Source organism: Stigmatopora nigra, chromosome 3, assembly GCF_051989575.1.
Source record: "Stigmatopora nigra isolate UIUO_SnigA chromosome 3, RoL_Snig_1.1, whole genome shotgun sequence".
NCBI lineage: Eukaryota > Metazoa > Chordata > Actinopteri > Syngnathiformes > Syngnathidae > Stigmatopora > Stigmatopora nigra.
Window position 1 is genome coordinate 19241980 of NC_135510.1, and position 27668 is coordinate 19269647.

Consider the following 27668-nt stretch of genomic DNA (forward strand, 5'->3'; position numbering starts at 1 on the left):
GTGCATCAACCTTGTGGGCTCACAGCTCTAGCTACGTGGGTTCAAATCCCGGTCATGGGGAAGACTTCACACCGGTAGCTGTGTGGTTACTACACCCGAAAATGAAGTTCACTTATACAAAAAGACTTACACAGAAAATTGTATAAGTAGAACTTCATTTTTTTTTTTTTTTGGTGTGGAGTGACCGGGATTTGAACGCACGCACCCAGAGATGTGAGCCTGCAAGAGTAACACACTTACCATTTAGATGTCTGCCTGTATCTTAGAGATCCCACTGCTTCTTCCAGGCTTAACCAGCACATTAGCATTGGAGCTAATTCCTATTGGTAACATAAGAGTAAGATGGAGCAGCCGAATGGTTTCCCATCCAAATATTTACCAGGGCCAACCCTGCTTAACTTCAGATGTTTTCAGGGTAGTTTTCCATCGACATTAGATCCCGTATTCGATGCGTAGCACCTATAATTTGAAGTAAAAGCAAACTTGGACATGTTTACTGCACATTTTTCATCAAGTTTGGCTTGCAAAAAAATTGTATTCGAAAATGTTTGACCCCGTTTCGTAGGCTTCACGAACCTCTGCACTGTCTTTGCCGATGTTGATGTCCGCCTGGGTGACTTAGGTATGCATCAGCAGTCCTTTTCTTGACATTTTTGAGGCCAAGTCCTGATTTAGTTGGTAGTTGGTGCCTTCTTTGCAAAGTTTGTGAAGAAGGGACCCGCACGCGGTCTTCGGTGGCCGAGTTTCGGGACCTGGAAAGATAGAAATGGCAATTGTTAGTCATAAAAACTTGAAATGTTTTTACACAAGTAAGAAAAATTGGTCATTAAGTGTCAAAACTAATGGTCTATGAAATGGGGTCAAACATTAAATATATATAAGGTGGTGTTAACAGAAAAATTGGATAATTTATTGATTTTTTAATCATATTTTTTTTTTAATTTTTTTTTTAAAGTTTAATTTTTTTTCAGGATTTTCCTATTTTTACTTCTATTTACGCATTTAACTTGACCTTTTCTGGCCTTTTATTTTTCTCAATTTCTGTACTATCCCAAAGCTTTTACATGTATATTTGTCCAATGTAATTTCAGGCCTTGAATTTTTCAGAGCGACAAAAAAGTGTTTTCAATTTAAGTCTTTTCACGCTTTTTTTTTCTGCATTTCATCTTGATTGAGCCACAAGATGAAAAAGCAATTGTTGGATATGAAAAGGTCCTTTGATTGGTCGCCCGTGAAAAGCTTTGGTGTGTTTGCAAAGGCCTGTTTTTTTTTTTTGCTATTTCTTTGGTGGCTATTTTTGTTGTTGACTGGCACATTTTTGTACATAAAGAGAAGAATTTAAAAAAAAAAAACGGAATATTTACGTGAGCGGTCGCTGCTGGGAGCAAAGCCAAAAATTTAAGAGAGGAAAAAAAAAAATCTATCTTTGTTAGTTTGTTTGTTTTTTTATCATCATTTGTGACGATGAGCTTTTGGAAAAGTTTCGTGCTTTGTATTTGCTCTCATTTGTTTTTTTCTCAATAAAGTTCATTTCTTTGCACCAAACTAAATGCGAGTCTTTACGTTTTTTACCTACAAAAAAATTCTGATTTTTTGGCTAATTTTTGTTGGGTTTTGGCCATTTTTGAATTTTACAAAAGCGTGAAAAAAGGTTGTCGTGGTTACCTCAGGAATGGTCACCCTTCTTGGCTTTCTTCTTGACCCGATAGACGTGGAAGGTTTTGTTCCGGAAGGTTCTTTTGAAGAAAACGCCGTACTCAGGCGATTCCGACTTGACGGCGTCGCAGAAGCGCGGGTGGGCGGCGGCCACCAGGTCCTGATCGTTGACGCCTTCGCCGTCCATGATCTGATGGGGTGAGAGTACATCATGTGATCAGCAAAAAAATAATAAGAATTATGGCAGCTTTAAGTTTTTTTTCATTATTTGTTACCATATATGTCGTTTTTACCAAAAATAAAGCCTTACTATACTCTGTCGTTTTTTTCCCAAAAATAAAGCCTTACTATACTATGTCGTTTTTTTACCAAAAATAAAGCCTTACTATACTATGTTGTTTTTTTTACCAAAAAATAAAGCCTTACTATACTATGTCGTTTTTTTACCAAAAATAAAGCCTTACTATACTATGTCGTTTTTCACCAAAAATAAAGCCTTACTATACTATGTTGTTTTTTTTACCAAAAAATAAAGCCTTACTATAATATGTCATTTTTTACCAAAAATAAAGCCTTACTATACTATGTCGTTTTTATTACCAAAAATAAAGCCTTACTATACTATGTCGTTTTTTTACCAAAAATAAAGCCTTACTATACTATGTCGTTTTTTTTTTACCGAAAAAAGCCTTACTATACTATGTTGTTTTTTTACCAAAAAATAAAGCCTTACTATACTATGTTGTTTTTTTACCAAAAAATAAAGCCTTACTATACTATGTTGTTTTTTTACCAAAAAATAAAGCCTTACTATACTATGTTGTTTTTTTACCAAAAAATAAAGCCTTACTATACTATGTCGTTTTTTTACCAAAAATAAAGCCTTACTATACTATGTCGTTTTTCACCAAAAATAAAGCCTTACTATACTATGTCGTTTTTTTACCAAAAATAAAGCCTTACTATACTATGTCGTTTTTTTCCCAAAAATAAAGCCTTACTATAATATGTCATTTTTTACCAAAAATAAAGCCTTACTATACTATGTCGTTTTTATTACCAAAAATAAAGCCTTACTATACTATGTCGTTTTTTTTACCAAAAATAAAGCCTTACTATACTATGTCGTTTTTTTTTTTTACCAAAAATAAAGCCTTACTATACTATGTCGTTTTTATTACCAAATATAAAGCCTTACTATACTATGTCGTTTTTTTACCAAAAAAAAGCCTTACTATACGATGTCGTTTTTTTTACCAAAAATAAAGCCTTACTATACGATGTCGTTTTTTTACCAAAAATAAAGCCTTACTATAGTATGTCGTTTTTTTACCAAAAATAAAGCCTTACTATATATACTATGTCGTTTTTTTTACCAAAAATAAAGCCTTACTATATATACTATGTCGTTTTTTACCAAAAATAAAGCCTTACTATACTATGTCGTTTTTTACCAAAAATAAAGCCTTACTATACTATGTCGTTTTTATTACCAAAAATGAAGCCTTACTATACTATGTCGTTTTTTTTACCAAAAATAAAGCCTTACTATACTATGTCGTTTTTTTTTTACCAAAAATAAAGCCTTACTATACTATGTCGTTTTGACCCAAAATAAAGCCTTACTATATATACTATGTCGTTTTTTTTTACCAAAAATAAAGCCTTACTATACTATGTCGTTTTTCACCAAAAATAAAGCCTTACTATACTATGTCGTTTTTTTTTACCAAAAATAAAGCCTTACTATAATATGTCATTTTTTACCAAAAATAAAGCCTTACTATACTATGTCGTTTTTATTACCAAAAATAAAGCCTTACTATACTATGTCGTTTTTTTACCAAAAATAAAGCCTTACTATACTATGTCGTTTTTTTTTACCGAAAAAAGCCTTACTATACTATGTTGTTTTTTTACCAAAAAATAAAGCCTTACTATACTATGTTGTTTTTTTACCAAAAATAAAGCCTTACTATAGTATGTCGTTTTTTTACCAAAAATAAAGCCTTACTATATATACTATGTCGTTTTTTTTACCAAAAATAAAGCCTTACTATATATACTATGTCGTTTTTTACCAAAAATAAAGCCTTACTATACTATGTCGTTTTTTACCAAAAATAAAGCCTTACTATACTATGTCGTTTTTATTACCAAAAATGAAGCCTTACTATACTATGTCGTTTTTTTTACCAAAAATAAAGCCTTACTATACTATGTCGTTTTTTTTTTACCAAAAATAAAGCCTTACTATACTATGTCGTTTTGACCCAAAATAAAGCCTTACTATATATACTATGTCGTTTTTTTTACCAAAAATAACGCCTTACTATACTATGTCGTTTTTTACCAAAAATAAAGCCTTACTATACTATGTCGTTTTTGAAGAAAAAAGCCTTACTATACTATGTCGTTTTTTGAAGAAAAAAGCCTTACTACACTGTCGTTTTTTGAAGAAAAAAGCCTTACTATACTATGTCGTTTTTTGAAGAAAAAAGCCTAACTATACTATGTCGTTTTTAAAGAAAAAAGCCTTACTATACTATGTCGTTTTTTAACGAAAAAAAAGCCTTACTATACTATGTCGTTTTTTAACGAAAAAAGCCTTACTATACTATGTCGTTTTTTGAAGAAAAATGCCTTACTATACTATGTCGTTTTTTGAAGAAAAATGCCTTACTATACTATGTCGTTTTTTGAAGAAAAATGCCGTACTATAATATGTCGTTTTTTGAAGAAAAATGCCGTACTATACTATGTCGTGTTTTGAAGAAAAATGCCGTACTATACTATGTCGTTTTTTGAAGAAAAGCCTTACTATACTATGTCGTTTTTTGAAGAAAAAAGCCTCACTATACTATGTCGTTTTTTGAAGAAAAAAGCCTTACTATACTATGTCGTCTTTTGAAGAATAAAGCCTTACTATACTATGTCGTTTTTTGAAGAAAAATGCCTTACTATACTATGTCATTTTTTGAAGAAAAATGCCTCACTATACTATGTCGTTTTTTGAACAAAAATGCCTCACTATACTGTCGTTTTTTGAAGAAAAATGCCGTACTATACTATGTCGTTTTTTGAAGAAAAAAGCCTTACTATACTATGTCGTTTTTTGAAGAAAAAAGCCTTACAATACTATGTCGTTTTTTTGAAGAAAAAAGCTTACTATACTATGTCGTTTTTTTGAAGAAAAAAGCCTTACTACACTGTCGTTTTTTGAAGAAAAAAGCCTTACTATACTATGTCGTTTTTTGAAGAAAAAAGCCTAACTATACTATGTCGTTTTTAAAGAAAAAAGCCTTACTATACTATGTCGTTTTTTGAAGAAAAAAGCCTTACTATACTATGTCGTTTTTGAAGAAAAAAGCCTTACTATACTATGTCGTTTTTTGAAGAAAAAAGCCTTACTACACTGTCGTTTTTTGAAGAAAAAAGCCTTACTATACTATGTCGTTTTTTGAAGAAAAAAGCCTAACTATACTATGTCGTTTTTAAAGAAAAAAGCCTTACTATACTATGTCGTTTTTTGAAGAATAAAGCCTTACTATACTATGTCGTTTTTTGAAAAAAAATGCCTTACTATACTATGTCGTTTTTTGAAGAAAAATGCCTTACTATACAATGTCGTTTTTTGAAGAAAAATGCCGTACTATACTATGTCATTTTTTGAAGAAAAATGCCTTGCTATACTATGTCGTTTTTTGAAGAAAAATGCCGGACTATACTATGTCGTTTTTTGAAGAAAAGCCTTACTATACTATGTCGTTTTTTGAAGAAAAAAGCCTTACTATACTATGTCGTTTTTTGAAGAAAAAAGCCTTACTATACTATGTCGTTTTTTGAAGAAAAAAGCCTTACTATACTATGTCGTTTTTTGAAGAAAAATGCCTTACTATACTATGTCGTTTTTTGAAGAAAAATGCCTTACTATACTATGTCGTTTTTTGAAGAAAAAAGCCTTACTATACTATGTCGTTTTTTTACCAAAAATAAAGCCTTACTATACTATGTCGTTTTTTTTTACCGAAAAAAGCCTTACTATACTATGTTGTTTTTTTACCAAAAAATAAAGCCTTACTATACTATGTTGTTTTTTTACCAAAAATAAAGCCTTACTATAGTATGTCGTTTTTTTACCAAAAATAAAGCCTTACTATATATACTATGTCGTTTTTTTTACCAAAAATAAAGCCTTGCTATATATACTATGTCGTTTTTTACCAAAAATAAAGCCTTACTATACTATGTCGTTTTTTACCAAAAATAAAGCCTTACTATACTATGTCGTTTTTATTACCAAAAATGAAGCCTTACTATACTATGTCGTTTTTTTTACCAAAAATAAAGCCTTACTATACTATGTCGTTTTTTTTTTACCAAAAATAAAGCCTTACTATACTATGTCGTTTTGACCCAAAATAAAGCCTTACTATATATACTATGTCGTTTTTTTTACCAAAAATAACGCCTTACTATACTATGTCGTTTTTTACCAAAAATAAAGCCTTACTATACTATGTCGTTTTTGAAGAAAAAAGCCTTACTATACTATGTCGTTTTTTGAAGAAAAAAGCCTTACTACACTGTCGTTTTTTGAAGAAAAAAGCCTTACTATACTATGTCGTTTTTTGAAGAAAAAAGCCTAACTATACTATGTCGTTTTTAAAGAAAAAAGCCTTACTATACTATGTCGTTTTTTAACGAAAAAAAAGCCTTACTATACTATGTCGTTTTTTAACGAAAAAAGCCTTACTATACTATGTCGTTTTTTGAAGAAAAATGCCTTACTATACTATGTCGTTTTTTGAAGAAAAATGCCTTACTATACTATGTCGTTTTTTGAAGAAAAATGCCGTACTATAATATGTCGTTTTTTGAAGAAAAATGCCGTACTATACTATGTCGTGTTTTGAAGAAAAATGCCGTACTATACTATGTCGTTTTTTGAAGAAAAGCCTTACTATACTATGTCGTTTTTTGAAGAAAAAAGCCTCACTATACTATGTCGTTTTTTGAAGAAAAAAGCCTTACTATACTATGTCGTCTTTTGAAGAATAAAGCCTTACTATACTATGTCGTTTTTTGAAGAAAAATGCCTTACTATACTATGTCATTTTTTGAAGAAAAATGCCTCACTATACTATGTCGTTTTTTGAACAAAAATGCCTCACTATACTGTCGTTTTTTGAAGAAAAATGCCGTACTATACTATGTCGTTTTTTGAAGAAAAAAGCCTTACTATACTATGTCGTTTTTTGAAGAAAAAAGCCTTACAATACTATGTCGTTTTTTTGAAGAAAAAAGCTTACTATACTATGTCGTTTTTTTGAAGAAAAAAGCCTTACTACACTGTCGTTTTTTGAAGAAAAAAGCCTTACTATACTATGTCGTTTTTTGAAGAAAAAAGCCTAACTATACTATGTCGTTTTTAAAGAAAAAAGCCTTACTATACTATGTCGTTTTTTGAAGAAAAAAGCCTTACTATACTATGTCGTTTTTGAAGAAAAAAGCCTTACTATACTATGTCGTTTTTTGAAGAAAAAAGCCTTACTACACTGTCGTTTTTTGAAGAAAAAAGCCTTACTATACTATGTCGTTTTTTGAAGAAAAAAGCCTAACTATACTATGTCGTTTTTAAAGAAAAAAGCCTTACTATACTATGTCGTTTTTTGAAGAATAAAGCCTTACTATACTATGTCGTTTTTTGAAAAAAAATGCCTTACTATACTATGTCGTTTTTTGAAGAAAAATGCCTTACTATACAATGTCGTTTTTTGAAGAAAAATGCCGTACTATACTATGTCATTTTTTGAAGAAAAATGCCTTGCTATACTATGTCGTTTTTTGAAGAAAAATGCCGGACTATACTATGTCGTTTTTTGAAGAAAAGCCTTACTATACTATGTCGTTTTTTGAAGAAAAAAGCCTTACTATACTATGTCGTTTTTTGAAGAAAAAAGCCTTACTATACTATGTCGTTTTTTGAAGAAAAAAGCCTTACTATACTATGTCGTTTTTTGAAGAAAAATGCCTTACTATACTATGTCGTTTTTTGAAGAAAAATGCCTTACTATACTATGTCGTTTTTTGAAGAAAAAAGCCTTACTATACTATGTCGTTTTTTGAAGAAAAAAGCCTTACTATACTATGTCGTTTTTTGAAGAAAAAAGCCTTACAATACTATGTCGTTTTTTTGAAGAAAAAAGCTTACTATACTATGTCGTTTTTTTGAAGAAAAAAGCCTTACTATACTATGTCGTTTTTTGAACAAAAATGCCTTACTATATTTCGTTTTTTGAAGAAAAATGCCTTACTATACTATGTCGTTTTTGAAGAAAAATGCCTTACGATACTATGTCGTTTTTTGAAGAAAAATGCCTTACTATACTATGTCGTTTTTTGAACAAAAATGCCTTACTATACTATGTCGTTTTTTGGAAGCATCCCTTTTTCTTGGCTTTCTTTACACCTGACGGACGGACGGGAGGAATGAAAAGTGGGACTTACGTGTCCGTTGGCCAGATCCAGCAAGTCCCTCAGCCGGCACCCCCGCTGATGGCGGCGCTCGTAACAGATGGAGTTTTCAACCACCACGTAGTCGGCGCCCATCTCTCGCAGGATGCCGTGGACCTCCTGCGGGGAGCGCCGGGCGTACACCTGGTACACCTTCAAAACAAGAGCGGCATAGCATGAAAATACTTCTTTCTTCTAATGCTACATCTCCCAAAAATTTGAAAATAAAAGAGCAGAAAAAGTGAAACTGAAAAGTTTAGAGCAAATTGCTTTTTTTTATACGAATTTACAAAAAATGTTTAAAAGCATTTTGGTGAAATATAGACAAGAAATCTAAGCTTTTCTACATTTTGTGGTAATTTAAAACTATTTTGGGGTACATCCATTTCATGGTTTTTATGGTAGTAGTATTTTCATCTTCCAAATACTGAAAATAAAACATAAAAAGCCAAATTGAAGTTGTAGTATATCACCAATTGTTTTTTACAAGAATTTTGAAAAATTTTTAAAGGCATTTTGCTGAAAAATAGACAAAAAATATCAACTTTTCTACATTTTGTTTTCTTATTTTTTGTAGAATTTAGGAAACACGACAGTAGTATTTTTATCTTCCAAATATTGAAAATAAAACAAAGGCAAATTGAAAAGTCAAGGTTTATATATGAATTATAGCCCTGTTTTTTTTAAATTAAATTTTGATTAAAAAAAATATTTTCGCAGAAAAATACACAAGAAATATCCATTATATTTTTCTAATAATTAATCAAAGATGTTTGTCGGATTATTATTGCATCCTTTAATCTTTGTAGTTTTTCTCAAAAAAAACGAATAAAAAACAGACCACTTATTTGGATCCTTTCTTTATAATTTTTAAACGTTTTTTGGATTAACCTTCATGACCCAAAAACCTTAGCACCTATTTTTTTTGGTCATCAGCGTGTGGCCATTTTGGGACCGTGATGTTTTTGGTGCATTTGAATAAAAAACGTGGCTCGCGGGGATCTCGCGTTTTGGACGGCTATTTCCGTGGGTGTTACCTACCTGTTGGGTTCTGTCTCTCAAGTCCTTGTCTTCGTAGTGCGGGTGGTTGGTGATGACTCTCCCGGTGCACAGTTTGATGCCGGCCAGTAGCTGCATGCTCCCCGCCACCACCGCATTCTCGCTGGTTTTTGTGCTAAACAAAAAAAAAACAGCACGTGGGATTAAAAGAAGTCAAAACGGCGGGAATGGAAAGCAAAAAAAGGTGAAACGAGCTTTTGTTCACGTTTGTTTTTGTGAAAATGGCCGCCCCCGTAGACCGCACGCCGACTCCCAACTGGAATGCGTTTCCAAAAAAGCAGGAATCTTTGAAAAAAGTGACACGCTGATTTTGAACTTTTTGTCTGTGAAGTGTGGACAACAATCGACATTGGCTACTTTGGAATTGGAAAGACTCACTTTAAGGCGCTAGATGTCCAATCTTTTTGGGGTTAAGAGAAGGTTAATGAAAGCCTAAATTGGGGGGCGTGGCTTCTTGGTGTGCGGTAATTATTTTTTATGTAAAAATTGAATTGGGGTTAAGTAAAAAGTATTTTTTGTCGTGAAAAAGGGGGTCGTCTTATATTCGGGACAATACGGTACAGTAATCCCTCAATTATCGCGGTTAATGTAGAACAGACATGGCCGCGATGAACAAAAAACACAAAGTATGGCCACATTTATTTAAAAAAAAAATGTTAGATATATTTTTTAACTTTAGTGCTGAGTTCTAGGGGGAAAGGCTTCCACTTGCAAGTTTTAGCATGGATTTTCACATTTTTAGACACATTTTTTTAAGTTCTACAACAACAAAAAATCCCCCAGAAAAAAATCTGCAATGTAGTGAAACCACGATATTCAAGGGATTACTGTAGTAGCGTTGTGAGTTTTTTTAGGGGCTACATTTGACAGATTTACCCACCATTTTTTTTAGGTTGATAAGATGCCACGGGGCGGGATTTATACAAAGAAATATGTGTCGAGATTAGCGCTAGAGAGTAAATTTGCAAAATGGGTTAAATGTGGATTTTGCGAAAAAATTGCATTTTTCAACCAAAATTTTTTGGGCGTGGTTTCATGAAACTTTTTTGATAGTCGACACATGCTAGACACCCACCAAAATTTTGGGTTCCTAGGGGCTGGAAGGGCGGGATCTATAATATGGCAAGTCTTTTAAAAAAAAATTAAAAAAATAAACCAAAACACTTGTCTTCTTGTTATTTTGGGGCGTGGCTTCAAGAGATCTTTTTTTGTAGGTCTACCTTGATGAAATTTTAAGTTTCTTAGTCAAACCGTGTTCAGGTGCTAAATTATTCTGGAATAAATAACTGAGATAACTACGTTTTATGGCTAAATTTAATTGGCAGAATGCAAGTTTTCAGTAGTCTTTTTGGGCTATGGATACTTTTTTGGGGGGTCTACTCTTGATGGACACGCCTACCAAATTTCGGGTTGCCAAGTGATTCTATTCTATAGAAGTTATTCCAAAATAATACCGAGTTGAGTTTACATTTGACGAAAAAGAGACAAATTTTGTGAGAAAAAGGCAAAGTTCTCCATTGTTTTTTTAGGGGCGTGTCTTCCCCAGACTTTCTGGTAGGTCTACTCTTGATGTAGCCGTCAATAAAATTCAAAGTTTGGAAGCCAGAGGCTGTTCAAGCGCCGATTTTTTTTTATTTTTCTTCCCGTGTGACAGCATCGCCCACCAAATGTCAAGTTGCCAACTCCAATTGACTTTCAGGCGCAATTTTCAAAGCGTCGCGGGAGTTTTTATCCGTAGAGGAAGGCAAAAAAAAACGAAGGGGGGCTCTGAGTACAAGTGGGTCGGTTTTTACGGCGTCCACTTGATTAGGCGGCGCGCAGCGGGAAATCTCCCGGGAGACTTCCACCCCCTCCGAGTCCATTTGGATTTTCATCTCACGTCGAAATCACGCTAGCTAGCGCGCTGCCAAGGGCTACATTTTTCTACCGTATTGATTTGATTTCACTCATTGAATAACCATTTTTTAAAAATATCTCAAAATAATGACATGGGTTTTTGCTTCATCGCGCATTTATCAATGATTTGATCAACGGTGACTCGTATTGGTTGGCTATTTTTTCTTAGTTTGTTTGCTTTTTGGGCGGCACCACTTTTTATGTCAAGTTTCTTTACAAATGTTTATAAAATTGGAACTTGTGCTACAGTTTTTGATTCATATATTAAAACATCTCAGAATAAATGTATGAAATAAAGGAAAAGTTTTTGCGCAAAAAAAGGCGGGCAGTTTTTAGGCAAAAAAAAAAAATCGGGCAATTTTTGGGCAAAAAAAGGTCGGGCAAGTTTTTGGGCAAAAAGGGTTGGCAAGTTTTTGGCCAAAAAAGGTGGGCTAGTTTTATGGGCAAAAAAAGTCGGGAAGTTTTTGGACTAAAAAAAGTTGGGCAGTTTTCGAGCAAAAGAGTCAGCCAGTTTTTGATAAAAAAAAAAAGTCGGCCAGTTTTTGGTCAAAAGAGGTCGGCCAGTTTTTGGGCAAAAAAAGTTGGCCAGTTTTGGGGCTAAAAAAGTCATCCAGTTTTTGGGGCAAAATAAGTCAGCCAGTTTTTGGGGGGGGAAAAGTCGGCCAGTTTTTGGGCAAAAAAAACAACGCAACATTGCGCAATCTTTTAAAATTGGACTATACATTTCCAATGACACGTTCCAAAAAAAAAAGAATTATATTAACTCCTATTCATTTTCGATTCAAACTGGCAAAAAATATATTGGTGTTCACTATTTTTGTCCAAAAAAATTGCCTTAGAATGACCTTAAAAATGCCTCAAACAGTAAACAAGAATTGACTAGAAATCAATGGACAGGAAATGACCCTGAAATGCCGCAAAATGGCCAGAAAGCCACCCAAAAAAGCTCCGGAATATAAACCCACATTTCGCCACCCACTGAACATTTTTCCCGAAAGAGAATTTCCATAGTTTACAGCGAATTTATGCGATGGTAGCGCGTATCCATAAATGTGATTAGTCTGGATGTGGTAGTATTAAATGACGGGCCGGCGTTGACGCCAATAGATGAGCCTCTTTGGCCGCTTTCATCTCCAATGTAATTAGCGTTCGGCGGCTGGGTTTACTCCGCGGCACCCCCTCCCCCCGGCCGAGTCATTGGGCGCAGCCCGTATAATCCTGCCGCCCTAATGGGATTAGCTCCTGAGGCGAGGGAACTCGTGTCGCGCGCGCGGCGGCGGATATTAGCGTCTTTAGCGCCAGCAGCTGCCGACGAGTGTAACGACATTGCGCCAATTATCGCCATATCTGCCCATCATTCACTTTCCATTCCGCTTATCCGCGCTCTCCAGTTTGGCAGTGGTGCTGGAGCTCATCTCCCTAAATTGCTCGCAAGGATGAAAGAACAAGTGCTCTTTTTTTAAATGACCAAATATGGCCGTAACTACCGAAACTATCGCTTCAAAAACGAACCTAATTTAAATGACCAATGAACTTAATTTTCGGGACTGAAATTTTTGATCAAACGTTCAAAACCAATATTTTCAAACTAAATACCGGCCACTAGCGGTCTTAAAACCCTATTTTAATTTCAGCAAACTTCTTTTTGCAGTTATTTTTGGTAGATTGCAAAGATATGGTGGCAATGTGCTGCCAACTAGTGGATCGGAGTGGTATTGCAGTCCACAATTTGTTATTCCTACCCAAAATAAACATGCGTGACGATCATTTCGCAATTATTTTGAATCAATACGGGAATGTGCACGACTTATTTTTTTTTGGTTTTGTGCCAGGTTCAATTCCTGTCCATTTTTGGGCATTCTTAAAAAAAAATAAAAAAAAACATTTCCAAACTAAATACCAGCCGATAACATTCTTAAAACTCCAATTAAAATTTCGGCACACTTCTTTTTGCATTGATTTTGGTAGATTGCAAAGATATGATGACTGCGTGCAGCCAAACAGTGGACAGGAGTGGAAGTGCAGTCCATACTTTTTTATTCCTACACATAACAAACATAATTTTGCAATTATTTCAAATCCATACGGGAATTTACGTGACCTATTATATCAATTTTATTTGTTTTGTTTACACAAATCCTCTTACTAATTAAACCTGGATTAAAATTGACATTTTTACAAGTAAATCTGAGGAGAAACCTGGCCTTTTCCGAAAGAAAATCGAATACACCTTTAAGGTTCATTCACCCAGGCCAATTGAATTGGACATCTAACAGTGGCGAGGGCAGCCAGTGAGTTCAAAAACACCCACTGACGCTTGCTTGGATGGCGCTCCAATCCTTTTTTTTAGCCAGCTTGCAATGGGAATAAAAACGCTCGCTAATCAACGTAGCGCCGTTTCAAAATTCCGCCGAGCGATTTAAAGTGCGCGGGGGCGCCGTCCCGGCGGAGTAAGCCTGAACTCGGCCAGATGACGGCTCTCTTCCAGCGAGCCCTTATGTCTTATTCATGGAGACCCCTGGGCTCTCATCAGTTGGGGGGTGGGGGGGCTATGCTAACACACACACTGGCGCTAACACACAATGCCCACGCGCTTCCTAATCAAGGACATCAAACAAAGTGGGGAAACTAATAAGATTAGCCTTTGATGAGGAAGAGAGAGAGAGAAAGAGAGAGTTTGGAGGCCTACCTAATCCAGGTCATGAGCTCCACCGTGTCTGGATCGTGGAACTCCCTCAAGTCCGATAGCTCCTCCACCATTTTGGGCCAGAACTGGCCATGATGTCATCACGCCAAGAAAGAAGAAAAAAAAACACATTACAATGAGTTGTGTCCAAGTGCTGTTTAAATATGAATGGTAGTGAAGAAAAAAATTGATGGGGTAAAACAAGGGACCATTTTAGAGATAATATTTAGATGTTTTTTTATAAATTGATTAAAAGCCCTGAATAATCATTTTTGTATAGATCTAAAACAAGGTTTATTTGAGGTTTTTTATATATTTTTTAGATTTTACAAGAATATTTGAACTAAAAACAGGAAAAAATAGATTTTTATTGTAGATCTAAAACAATGTTTTTGTCGAAGTAAAGGAAAATCTCTATAAATCACCGTTTTATATTGTAGTGGAAAACTAAATATTTTTTATTTATTTTTAGATTTTACCAAAAATATTTTTCAACTGAAAAAACAGAAAAAAAAATGATTTTTTATTGTAGATCTAAAACAATGTTTTTACTCAGTAAAGGAAAATATCTTTAAATCATTATGTTCCACATTATAGTGGAAAACTAAATATTTTTAAATATTTTTAGATTTAAAAAAAATATTTTTGAACTGAAAAAAACTGTAAAAAATATTTAAAAATGACAATTATTAATTTAAAAGGGGAAAATTAGGAAATATAATCTACATCTCTACTCTTCATTTGATTCTAAAACAGAAAAATGGCACTCATCATTAACTTTCCCGGGCCGCACAAAATGAAGCGGCGGGCCAGATTTGGCCCCTGGGCCGCCACTTTGACACCTGTGTACTAAACGTTATCAGAATACTTTTTATCGCTTGGACAAAAAAGGTGTAAGAAAAATGAAACCAAAACAACTGCATTATAATGCAAATAATTCATATCAATCCCAATGTAGGATAGACAAGATAATCATGGCTAAAGGCAAACCACATAATGTGAAATAAACGTACTAATAAAAAATGAATAGAAACATCAATTATTATTATTTTTTTTTCTTATAATGAAGTCAACAATTGCATTTTGTTGGTCCCAATTTGCAAATGTGATGAGTTGTGGCAAAACGCTGACGGCATATGAAATATGAGTATGTTATGATGAGGAGGGATGGCGTTACCTTGTAGACCAGGAAGGCCGTGATGAGCAGGGGCGTGGCGTAGCGGACCAATCGGAGCTGGCGACAAGAGACAGACAAAAAAAAAGTCAATGAAGAAGGCTAACATTTGTTTGCCTTCCGTCCTGACTGTGCGCTCAACTCAGAGAACCACACTGACCCCCGGTGGCCACCTTTGAAATAAGCTTTGCTGAATTTTCTCGCGTATTAGCCGCATCCGCGTACAAGCTGCACCCTTAAAATTGTTGAATTTTACAATTCCTCTCATTAAGAACCCCCTGATTCACAATTTTTATGTCCATATTCATGCTTTTAATAGGGAATACAAATGTGCTACTGTGAAGGGAAAATCTTTAAAAAATGTGGTCTACATGTGTCAAAGTGGTGGCCCGGGGGCCAAAATTGCCCAACACATTATTTTGTGCGGCCCGGGAAGGTCAATCATGAGTGTCGACTCTGTTTAAGGATCACATTAAAATGAAGAGTACAGATGTATATTACATTTCCTGATTTTCCCCCTTTTAAATTAATAATGTTAATTTTTTAATCCATTTTTTCTGTGTTTTTTAGTTTCTAAAATCATTTTGTAAAATCTAAAAATATATCTAAAAAAAACTAAAATAAACATTGTTTTAGATTTATAAAAAATGGAATATTCAGGGCTTTAAATCCAGTTCATTTAATCCATTTATAAAAAAAAAATGAAAATCGAGTTGACGTTAACGCGGCCCACAATTTTCTCTATTTTGCAATCAATTGTCTTGCATAATGCCATTATGTCTTTGTCACCATGCACTTTGGTGCATATCAAGTCCAATTTATGTGTATATAAGCCATACCCTAGATTCAGTCATCATTTTTTTTAGCGACAAAAATGACGAATAAGCGCTAAAATACGGAATGAATTTTGCTAAATGCTGCTCACCATAACTTTGGTGTTACATCGTAGGGGGTGAAGAAGCATGGTCCACACGTCCCTCCCGCAGACGCCATACGCCGCCACGGCGCACATGTGGCCTGTCCAGATGTACTTCATCCTGGCCCAAAAAGAAGAAGAAACAAGTCAACATGGAAACTTTTTGAGCGCCAAAAAAAGAAGTCTTGGCCTGGACGCAGTTTATGGTATCTTTGCAGAAAAGCAAAGAAATCCAATTTGTTTGCCCGTGTGCGCTCTGATGCTCCCAACTTGACCCGAGCGGCACCGCCTCCTCTTTTATGTCCGTCCCCGTGCTTTTTCCAGGATCTTATGGCGAGCCCTACTCTGCCGTGAAATTGTTTTGACTTTATTCTAATCCTGCCTGACGACATCCGTTTAATCCTCATTGCTAATTTTGAAACGTTAATTTGATGAGCGGGCTCAAGTTGGCCCGAATACAAAATGGCTGTGTTTTGCCTTGAAATTATAATGAAAAATTTGCGGTCGTCTTACATTTGGGGTCGAGACATTATACCTATTTGTAATGCTAGATAGTGCCAGATATATATTTAAAGCCAATAATGAACACTTTGATGGTTAAAGCAGTTATTGCAAATTAGTTATTTTATCACAGTAGATTGGTTCATATACAACACGTGTCAAAGAGGCGGCCCGGGGGGCCAAATCTGGCCCACCGCATCATTTTGTGCGGCCCGGGAAAGTAAATGATGAGTGGCGACTTTCTGTTTTAGGATCAAATTAAAATGAAGTATCAATGTATATTACATTTCCTGATTTTCCCCCTTTTAAATAAATAATTGTCATTTTTAATCCATTTTTTTTCAGTTTTTAGTTGAAAAATCATTTTGTAAAATCTAAAAAACGATTAAAAATAAACAGTTTTAGATCTATAAAAAAACTGAATATTCCGGGCTTTTAAACCATTTATAGAAAAAAAAAATCTAAATATTCTATCTAAAATGGTCCGGCCCACGTGAAATCAACTTTTACAAGGGTGCTGGAGCCTACCCCAGCTAACCAATCGCAAGACACAAGAAGAAGGCCACCCCTAAGACAAAAGTTTGGCCACCCTTCTAAGCAGGTACAAATCCTATGAGTAAGAAGAAGAATAATACAAAAACCCTCACCTCATGGTGCTGAAGGCCAGCAGGCCGTAAAAAAACGAGTGCAGCAGGTTGTAGGCTACGTCGGGACGAAAGGAGGCCGGCGCCACCGCCGTATTCGACTTTTTCTCCGCAACGCCACCTTTAAATCTGCGAGGGGGAACGTTGTGGTGAGTAGAAGTACTTGGGATTAAAAAAGGGGGCCTAGAACTGATGGCGAGCATCTTAAATGGCTGCTAGAATGGATCAAATTAGGCTAGCCAGGCTAGCCAGGATGGACGGTAGCCCACCTGAGGTTGCGCAAGACGGCCAGAGCCAAGGCCCCGCCCATCAACGCCAGCGTGAGGGCGTACGGGCCCAGCAGAAGTGTGGCGGACAGACGCTCCAGAGTGTCCAGTGGCAGAGAGCCAAAGGCTTCCTCGCACAGATACAGGTTAGCGTCAAAATCCCTGGAGGAGGAAGACAAGGAGGGCTTAAACATATTTCAAATTCAACAAAAATGGGAGTCTTATTTATGAAATTATTACTATTATTAAAATTAATTAAAAAATATAAATTAAAATATATTTCAGATTTTACTAAATAATTTTTAAACTAAAAACACAGTTAAAATGGATTTAAAAAAGGACAATTATTGATTTAAAAGTGGGAAAATCAGGAAATATAATACAAATCTATATTGATCCTAAAACAGAAAGTTGCATGATTTACTTTCTCGGGCCGCACAAAATGATGCAGTGGGCCAGATTTGGCCCCCCAGCCACCACTTTGACACCTGTGCTCTAGTGAACAAAGTACTATTGATATCGGATTCGCTAAATTAACCTTAATTAGTGGGGGTTAGGGGTCAAAGGTCATACGAGTCTGAAATTTGGCGTTGCTTTGTATTTGGTGGCTCAGTTCTCCAATAGTCTGGAAATTGTATGGTTTCTCTTAAATATAATATTTTTTTTCATTAAACGGGAAAATGTCTGACTCCTATTATACCAATATTTTCTAAAGTTTTTTTAAAAATCATTTTTTTCTCAAGAAAACGTAAAAACAAACAAAATATTTGGCTGCGAATGACTTAGTTACATTTTTATCTACGTTTTCATTTTTCAATTTGCCAAAACGGCGACCATTTTGGCCACAAACTGACAAGAAAAAACCTGCCCGAACGCCGCGATAAACGTGGCATCGGCGAGTAACATCTGAATAATTGAAAGGGAGGCCCCCCGCGTTATCTGGCGGAGACGGCCTCTAATCGAAGCGTCATCTATTATTGAGGCGCTCGGGTTCGTCGGAGGAGGAATTAAATGTACGACGCGTCGCCGGCGCGGGAAGACGAGCGCGAGCGGTGTTGGGCGCGCCTACCTCGTCGGCCCTCGGGCAAACTTTGACTTGATGAATTTAAAGATGTGCTCGTCTGATCTCAGCCGGAGCGCTTTCTGTAACACACACACATCAGGAATGAATTAAAAAAAAGAGAAGGAAAAACTACGGCACCCAGTCCAGCCAATGGCGCATTCCGCTTCTCCTGGTCAAAGGAGATTGGACGTCATGGGTGTGCGACTCGGGTTGGTTCGCGGGCCGCTTTAACGTCAATTTCATATGGACCATTTTAGATAGAATATTTAGCTTTATTTATTTTTATAAATGGATTAGAAAACCCTGAATATTCCGTTATTTTATATATTTAAAACAATGTTTATTTTAGTTTTTTTTTTTTAAATCTACTTTACTTTTTACAAAATGATTTTTTAATTAAAAACTGAGAAAAAATGATTAAATAATGTCAATTATTGATTTAAAAGGGGTAAAAAAAAATCAGGAAATTTAACCATTTTAGATATAATATTTAGAATTTTTTTTTTATAAAAGGACTAGAAGAACTGGATTGAAAGCCATAAATATTCCCTTTTTTAATAAATATAAAACAATGTTTATTTTAGCTTTTTTAAAATATATTTTTAAATTTAACAAAATGATTTTTGAACTAAAAACACAAAAAAAATGGATTAAAAAATGACAATTATTGATTTCAATTGGGGAAAATCTTATGACATTTAACATACATCTATACTCTTCATTTGAATTTGATCCTAAAACAGAAACTCATGATTTAATTTCTCGGGCCGCACAAAATGATGCGACGGGCCACATTTGGCCCCAGGGCCGCCACTTTGACACCAGTGATATAGGTGGAAATTTCCCGAATACAGGATGAATAAAGTTATCCAATCCAATCCAATCCAATTTGTAGGGAAAAGACAAACAACCAATGAGAGTACATGCAGGAAGGGGTTAAATAAACAAGGATAAAAATGGAGTACGTTACCTTGACCAGGAAGTTGAAGGCCAGTGTGAGCAGGAAGACGGCCGTACTGTGGATAATCAATTTGGACACCCGCGCCACCACATTTCCTGTCTTCAACGAAGGCTGCACAAAGCACAACAATTGGTTAAAATTAAAATAATAAAAGAAATACAGTACTGCCTCTACTTACAAAAAACACCAATGGCAAAACTTTGTTCAAAGATATGAAAAAATTAAGGTGAAGAAACTCCCCAAAAAAATCAATCATCCCCAAAACCGTACTTTCTGGCTTCTGTATTTTATTTTGAAATTGCCAAAATCGAATTGTTTTCACGACGCCTTACATGTTTCTACATGTTTATTATTATTTTTGATAATTATTTTTTATAAATATCATTATTATTTTTTAATATCTCAAAATGGGCTTTAAAGGCTTTTATATGCGAAATGCGTCTAAAAATCCTTAAGATTTATAAACAAAGCTAAAATAAAAATTGTTTTAGATCTATAAAAAAAACTGAATATTCAGGGATTTCAATCCACTTCTTTTAATCCATTTATATATATATATATATATAAAAATCTAAATATTATATCTATAATGGTCTGATGTATATTACATTTCCTGATTTTCCCCTTTTTAAATTAATAATTGTCATTTTTTAATCCATGTTTTTAGTTCAAAAATCATTTTGTAAAATCTAAAATTATATTTTAAAAAATCTAAAATAAACATTGTTTTAGATCTATAAAAAACTAAATATTCAGGGCTTTAAATTCAGGTATTTTTATCCATTTATGAAAGAAAATACCTAAATATTCTATCTAAAATGATCCCACGTGAAATCAAGTTGACGTTAAAGCGGCCCGCTGACACCCTTGGCTCAGGAGAAAGAAAAAAATGGAAGAAAAGTAATACTTACGTGAAAGTGACGCGTGACGAGGGCCGCCGCGATGAAGCTGAGCACCAAGGAGCCCAGGATCATGCCGTTGAAGAACTGCAGCAACCACACGCTCAGCAGGGCACTGGCTTGCACCAGATACAGAGTGGTCGCCTGGGGGAGACACGGGGGAGGTAAAAAAGGAAAAAAAGTAGATTAGAGTGGGCTAGCATGGTTAAATAAAATACCCGTGGCTTCCCACAAGTGCAAGTTTGAGAGTACTTTTGGAAAAAGTTGGATTGTGTTCCATTCAACGTGCTGAAGTGGATTTTTCCCAATTTTGCCGTGTGCCCAAAACCCGTAGGAACGTACTCTACCTAGATTGAAGTTTTACAGGTTTTTTTTTTACTCATTTCTTCCATTTTATTCGTTTTTTTTCTTCCATCGCCGGAATCCCAAGGAACCACGCGAGTTCTCCACGAAAAATGAAATATATGGATAGATGGATAACTTTATTCATCGGGAAATGTCATCCTCATATGTATCAAGTATATGAAACTGCAAAAGTATTCCTGTGTTTTGAACATTCAATATAAATTCAATATAACCCAATTCATCAATGCTTTAAAATGCTTATTACTTTTTTTCAGTCATTATCCAAGAGCCAAGATGGAGGCGCATGGGTGCAGCGGCTGGCTCAATGGCTCTGCAGTTTGGTTGACCAATTTCATCATATATAGTTTATGGGTATGATGACAATTAGGCTTTTGTAGAGTTAATGATGATGACAAAGCCTATGTCCTTATTATTATTATTATTTAAAAAATTAAAAAATAAACATATATTACAATTAACTTTTCCGGGTGTAAAAATATCCTATTATAGCAACTGTAAACAAAAAAGTAACGTATGCAACTATTGATCAATAAATTTAGTTTTCACTAAATTAAACTTTCTAATCATTTTTGACTGATTCCAAGTTGGGATTTTCCTTAGAAAAAATAGTATTGAAATACATTTCTAAATATTTTTCTCATATTGTAATTGTTACGATTGGTGAACTATAGCACAGGTTTCAAAATGGAAGTAAAAAGTAGCAGCTTATAGTGCGGAAATTACGGTAATTGTGATTCAAAACTTTCTTTTCCACATTAATGCATTTTTTTGGAGTTGCAAAAAAATGTTTCCGCACATTCTAGAAACAAAGCTAACTGACATCCAAAATTGGCGGCCATATTGGTAGGGTCAACATTTCCTTTTCTTAATTCTGACTATTTCAAACAACGGCATAAAAACGTATTCTAACCTGCGTGGCGCTGAACACGTCAGCGCAGTCCAGCGTGTAGACCACCAGGGCTTGAATTAGAAAGATGAACTGGTTGAACTGCCAAGTCACGCAGAAGCAAAAACTGCACACGTACATCAGCCACACCGTCACCTTCTGCAAAAAGCCAAAAATAAACCCATAAATAAACAAAAAGATGAAAAATAGCGTGAACCATAACGAGCGTGCGGCGACCTGCTGCCAGGCGCCCAGTCGAGGCCTCAGGTAGCACGTGATGGCGGCCACCTGCAACGCTAAGAACGGTAGCGACCAGTTCTCGCGCAAGGAGATGGTGAACTCCACGCGGGTGGTGTCCACCCTGAAAAAGAAAAAGGGGTGAGTCGGGATTTAAAAAATGGACGGCGTGGTGACGCCCACCTGTTGAGGATGTACCAGACGGCGGCTAGCGCACCGGCCAACCACGAGCCGGCTAGGAGCCACGCCGTCATGTAGAGCGCCATCACGTAAACGGCTTGAAGGGAAAACACACTGTAGATGTAGAAGTACATGGGCTCCAGGTACTCCTGAAATACACATTTTTTTCCTTTAAGTGTGCTTTACGGTGTTGATTACTACGGTAAGAAAAAATATGTATCACAATAACTCACATTTTTAGTTTCAAAATTGAAACTTCAAACTTCTGTGAAAAAGTCGACAACTTCCCTTCTTATTTAAATATGTAAGTCACTATGCTACCTTACTTTATAATGTAGAACTAAAAGAAAATTGCAACAAATTCGCTTTTGGCTGTGTTTTTGACCCTTTTTCGTTAATGCTACATCTTAGCCTCTATTGCTAACATGCTAAAAACACGTTTTCTCGTCGTCGTCTCCTTCTCCTGAGCGTTAGTCTGGAATTGGCGATCTTAATGAAAGAGCGCCCCACTCCATTTGTGGTCGAATGTTGTAACTGCAGTTTAACATTATGTGTTTAATATTATTGTAGACAAAAAATCACATTAATTATCACTATGCGGAAATTGACTGCGGAAGTCCAATCTATTAGAACTGGAAGGCCGATAAGCAAATTTTTAAGACGTCAAGACACAAAATGTCCGTCACCTGTATGGGAAGCGTCCTATAGAGAACACTGAGGAAAACCTCTTGGTAGACGTTCATCCTCTGCAGGATGTTGATGGTCCGCTTTGACTCGGTCAGGTTATCGTGAATCAACTCCGATAATCCTAAAGACAGAAATAAAATAAAAAATAATATACACATTTATATAAAGATACAGCAAGACTGACAATTTCTCGGGATGAATGCAGGGTTGATTGACACATTTGTTTTCTTCGAATAATCAACCATATAAAAATATTTTTAGATTTTATAAAATGATTTTCGGACTAAAGACACAGATTTTTTTTTTCTAATGATGACAACTTCATTCGCAAAATTGTGCCTCCGTTTGCCAAGAATTTGCTCTTTCCTTCTAGTGACGTCATCATCCGTGTTGGAAAATGGTGGAAAACAAAGAGTTGAGGATGATGATGATGATTTTGCCATGTGCATCATTAGCACCAACCAAATTGTCCAGCGGATGTCTGACTCAGCGACCGCTAACTCATGCTACGTGCTAGCTAGCTAAGTGGATTATTTTCAAGGGTACCTTCTAGTATGGAAGGAGCTTTCAGCATTTGCTTGTAGTACGAGTAGTACAGTCCACACTCGGTCCGGAAGGAGATCTCACGTTCAACTTCCTAGAGGGAAAACAAAAAAACAAAAAGAAATTATTTTTAAAATAACAATTTCTGTCCAAGTTAATCTTTTTAAACATTCTCAAGGGGTGGAATGCAATTTTAAGAATTAAGTTACCCTTCACAGAACTATCGTTGGACTAGCCTGCCAAAGTAAATTACCATATTTTCCATAATACAATTCACATGTTTTTTTTTAATAGGTTAAAGGCGATCCCAAAAATGGTTATTATAATGATTATAACGTAATGTGGAAGGCTGGTTTCTATTTTTTTTAAATGCCCACCAAAATGTGGCTCCAAAGCAACTAAACTTCGGCGCAAAATACGGTAAGTAACGTCAATTTTTCTTCCTGAATTAAAATTTAAATAAAATTTCTGCACTTCTCAATAAAAAATTAAGAAGTCAGAAATCAGATAGCATTCAGCAAATTTTTCCCTCCATTTTTTAAATTGAACAAAAATTAATAAATAAAAACAGTTGCTGCTACACCGCATTTTTAACAATACAAAGAACAATAAAGGTAAACAGGTGATCCATAAAAATATTTGTTCCTTTTTATTTAGAAGTATAAAAAATACATTTACTTAAAAAGATAGATATACAATATAAAGAATGCTTGCTAATAGCAAACTTTTTTGTACCTCAATGATAATTTTTGGGACGTTTATTAGCGTCCAATTTTTTTTAAATTTATTTTTGTTAATTCCATCCTGTCGCTACCGTGAGCTGAGCGAACCACAGCAGGTTCTCGTGCAAGGCGTTGACACAGCAGGCCTGCGCCAAAGCCAGCAGGCCGGCAGCAGCCAGCCCCGTCACCGTGACGACCGTCCGCCGACCGCATCCGGGACCTCCTCCCTCCACCTCCTTCTTCTCGCACTTTCCCCCCTCCCTGGCAGACACGGTGGCCCCGCCTCCACGGCGTTTGCGGAGCCCCATGGCCCGCGCATCAATAGCGAAGAGTCCGAAACTTCTTAAAAATAAAGCGCTTCCCAATGATTTTAATTCCTGGCCAAAAGACTCCTCTTGGCAATGTTCTGTCTTCTTTCCAAAGCTTAGATCTTCCACTTATTCCAGCTCAGAACCCCCCCAAAAAAGGCTTCAAACAAACGTGGGATGGAAATGGAAAAGTGGAAGTGCTGGTGGACTGACGCTGACCTTTTATAAGAATAGAACGGGAGGGACGGCAGAGGGAGGGAGGTTCTGGGGAGAAGGAACTTGCCAATATGGCTCCTCACTCCAGCTGTGTCCCACGTCCAAGGCTAGCCAATCAGAAGCCAGCTCGCTAAATAAACCCCGTTTCTGACTTTTTTGTTAGAGGTGTCCAAGTTGAATTGGTCCAGTCCAAATTTTAGTTGTGTTTTTTACGGCAGGGTTGTTAGGGACAATACAGAACAGGTGTCCAAGTGGCGGCCCGGGGGCCAAATGTGGTCCGCCGCATCATTTTGTGCGGCCCAGAAAAGTCAATGATGAGTGGCGACTTTCTGTTTTAGAATCAAATTCAAATGAAGAGTATAGATGGATATTACATTTCATGATTCATTTTTTTTGCCTACGTAAAAGTTCGGCTTGATCCGAAACAGCTTGTTTCAACGTGGTGGATTTCCAAGTGCCAATCAAATTTCATGGTGCCGAGCGGATTTGGCTAGAGGGCCTGGAATTGTCCAATCAAAAGCCAAACCTCTGGAAATCAGTTCTTTCTCTTGATATAAACAACACTAACACAACTTTGACCTCAACTTGATTTCATGTGGGCCGGACCATTTTTAATATAATATTTTGATTTTTTTATATAAATGGATTAAAATCCCTGAATATTCGGATTTTTAGAGACATAAAACAATGTTTATTTTAGCTTTTTTTAAATGTATTTTTAGATTTTACAAAATAATTTTTGGACTAAAAAACAGAGAAAATTGATTAAAAACTGACAATGATTGATTTAAAAGGGGGAAAATCAGGAAATATAATATACATCTATACACTTCATTTTAATTTGATCCTAAAATAGAAAGTCGGTCCATGATTTAATTTCTCGGGCCGCACAAAATGATCTGGCGGGCCAGATTTGGCCCCCGGGCCGCCACTTTGACACCTGTGAATTAGAGAATTTACATACAAAGTACACCTCTACTTACAAAATGTTCAAGTTCTGGAACCAATTAATCAAGTATTTTCTTGTGAGTAACTCTTAATTAGCGATTAAACTGCCATTGACGGAGATAGACAACCATTTTGGGGGATTTTGTTCCTCACAAAAAGTTCTCACAAAAATCCCAGTTTTACGTGACGATTTGAAAATGAACTTTCCAGTCCTGGTCCTCGTCATCCCGCTTTTAAACTCGTTGGCGTCCCACGAGGGGGTGACTGGAAATGTTAAAAACACATGATGTTGATTTGAGTTCCTTTCCTTGTTTTCAGGTTGAGGAAAAGTTTGATTTAGTGGACACGTTTATGAGAAAAGGATTTGACTTTGCGGTGGAAGCGGTGGACTTTTGCGGCCGGGGCGGAGGAAAGCGTCGGAGTTCGCCGTGTTTGTATAAAATGTCTTACTGGATTATGACTGAGCGGAGAACAAAGTGCGCTGCCAATAATGATGTCAGTTGCGAAGGCGCTGTGTTCGCCGGGTCGCCGTGGCAACGCTTTGTCGGAAGGAGAAAGACAGGCAATTTCAGGGTTTGTTGCAATAATTGTGGGGAGGCGAGCAAAACTGGCCTTAACAAAATATCTAGCTTTTTTCTCACGTCAAAAAATAAAATAAAAATAAAACACTGCACGCCAAAAGTTAGTTTTTGGCAAGAAAAAAAAATAAAACTAATATATATACCCAAAGACTGTAAAAAGTCCTGGAGTGACCTGGGAAGGCTGCATAATTAACAAAAGGTGATCAATAAATGACACAAGATTAACTCAAGTCTATTGGCGTCAATGGCAGCCAATCATATGAAAGTATGACCATTTTAGATAATAATATTTAGATTATTTTTAAATGGATTATAAGAACTGGATTAAAAGCACTGAATATTCAGTTTTTTATAGATCTAAAACAATGTTTATTCTAGCTTTTTTCATATATTTTTAGATTTTACAAAATGTTTTTTAACTAAAAACGCAGAAAAATGGATAAAAAATTACAATTATTGATTTAAAAGAAGGAAAATTAGGAAATTTAATATACATCTATATCTATCATTTGAATTTGATCCTAAAACAGAAACTCAATATTTACTTTCTCGGGCCACACAAAATGATGTGGCGGGCCAGATTTGGCCCCTGGGCCGCCACTTTGATACCATTGCAATACGCAAACAACAACAAAAGGCAAATAATCAATGTAAATATTTGCCAACCTTGATATTGGAGAACCAAAGGTCGTTTTCGTGCAGGGTGGCTATGTACATACAGCACAGGAGGCCCAAGCCCACCGAGACCGACCAGCCCACCGAAGTCCGCACGATGGACCCCCATGACCAGTCGCCTGCGATTGGACACCATCAAATGAGTACAATTGAAATAAAAAAGCCGACGAAAAGCGCTCCTTTAAAATTCACCTTGCAGAAGGTCATCGCGGCAATGACGCTGTGAGCAACAGTTGGCTTGGTGGCGCTGTTGAGCCGGAGAATCCGCCGTGAGGACCTGAGGGGGCTCCTTACCCCGGCTGCCCTTCCTCTGGCGTAACACTGCCATGTTGCGCGGCCCTGCTGCTTCGTCACGCATGCGCAGGAAAAGAAAACGTCAACGAGGACGCCCTCTTGTGTCTGATTTCACGTCTGGTTTTTAGCGACGGGCTAATTTAGCGTTACTCGGAGCTTACATGTACAATAAATAGTATTTTTTGTGACGGAGAAATGACTCCCAACTGTCAATATTGTTGGGTAATAGCTCAAGTTGAGGGTAGCTGTTAGCATTGTGGCACCAGTCTCGGCAAACAAACGCACACCCACCGACAAAACTAACGGTACGCGTGCGAGTCGACGCCGGAATAACGCTCACCTGGGCGGCTCTTTTCTTCTCGATTCTTCGCTTGGTTAATTCAACGGCTCCTTCCTTTCCTTTAAGTCGACCGGCATGAATACAAACAATTGCTTTGGCTAGTTTTCCGCCGCTCAGGATTCGATTGAGTGTCCATACCGAAAATAGAGAACCAGCCTTCAAAATACAATGGCAATTCTTCCCAGAATGCTATTTCACCCACTAACCTTCGATCAAGAAATATAATTAGCTCTAATCATACATGAAAACTCACCCCACATACCAAAAATAGTGCAGATGTAGGTCATTGGATGTATTTTTAAACGCGACTGCATTTTATTTTGTTGTCCATCACGGCTGTTTCCTGTGTAGGGGAACAATAGAAGCTGTCAAAAACACCTGCTAAATTAAAAATGCTAACACGTGCTATTTATCCTTCATTAGCTGCTATTTACGGGGATATACGAAT

The 27668-nt window shown here is 36.2% G+C and overlaps 1 protein-coding gene across 2 annotated transcripts; it reads right to left on the bottom strand.

The window, feature by feature from the left end:
- Positions 1-339: 339 nt before the first annotated feature.
- On the bottom strand, positions 340-27562 carry dpy19l3 (dpy-19 like C-mannosyltransferase 3). Of its 2 annotated transcripts, none has more exons than XM_077713853.1 (20): positions 27221-27562; positions 26779-26931; positions 26578-26705; positions 23140-23230; positions 22593-22714; positions 21910-22055; positions 21727-21850; positions 21514-21648; positions 20250-20381; positions 19348-19449; positions 18384-18457; positions 17318-17476; positions 17052-17177; positions 15913-16024; positions 14991-15047; positions 13817-13899; positions 9214-9346; positions 8167-8325; positions 1666-1846; positions 340-752 (listed from the first exon to the last, which is right to left on the bottom strand). In XM_077713853.1, exons 2-19 carry the CDS (start codon positions 26912-26914, stop codon positions 1667-1669), a joined length of 2199 nt encoding a protein of 732 aa, XP_077569979.1. In that variant the 5' UTR covers positions 26915-26931; positions 27221-27562; the 3' UTR covers positions 340-752; position 1666. The 2 variants fall into 2 exon arrangements, with proteins under 2 accessions (XP_077569979.1, XP_077569978.1); XM_077713852.1 differs by having other exon boundaries at positions 26779-26928; positions 27221-27561.
- Positions 27563-27668: the final 106 nt, after the last annotated feature.

Coding starts and splice junctions, on each gene's coding strand:
- dpy19l3 (XM_077713853.1), bottom strand. CDS start 26,914: ATGGCAGTGTTACGCCAGAGGAAGGGCAGCCGGGGTAAGGAGCCCCCT. Junction 21,649..21,726: donor GACTGGGCGCCTGGCAGCAG/GTCGCCGCACGC, acceptor GGCTTTTTGCAG/AAGGTGACGGTGTGGCTGAT. Junction 1,847..8,166: donor TGGATCTGGCCAACGGACAC/GTAAGTCCCACT, acceptor TCACCCCATCAG/ATCATGGACGGCGAAGGCGT.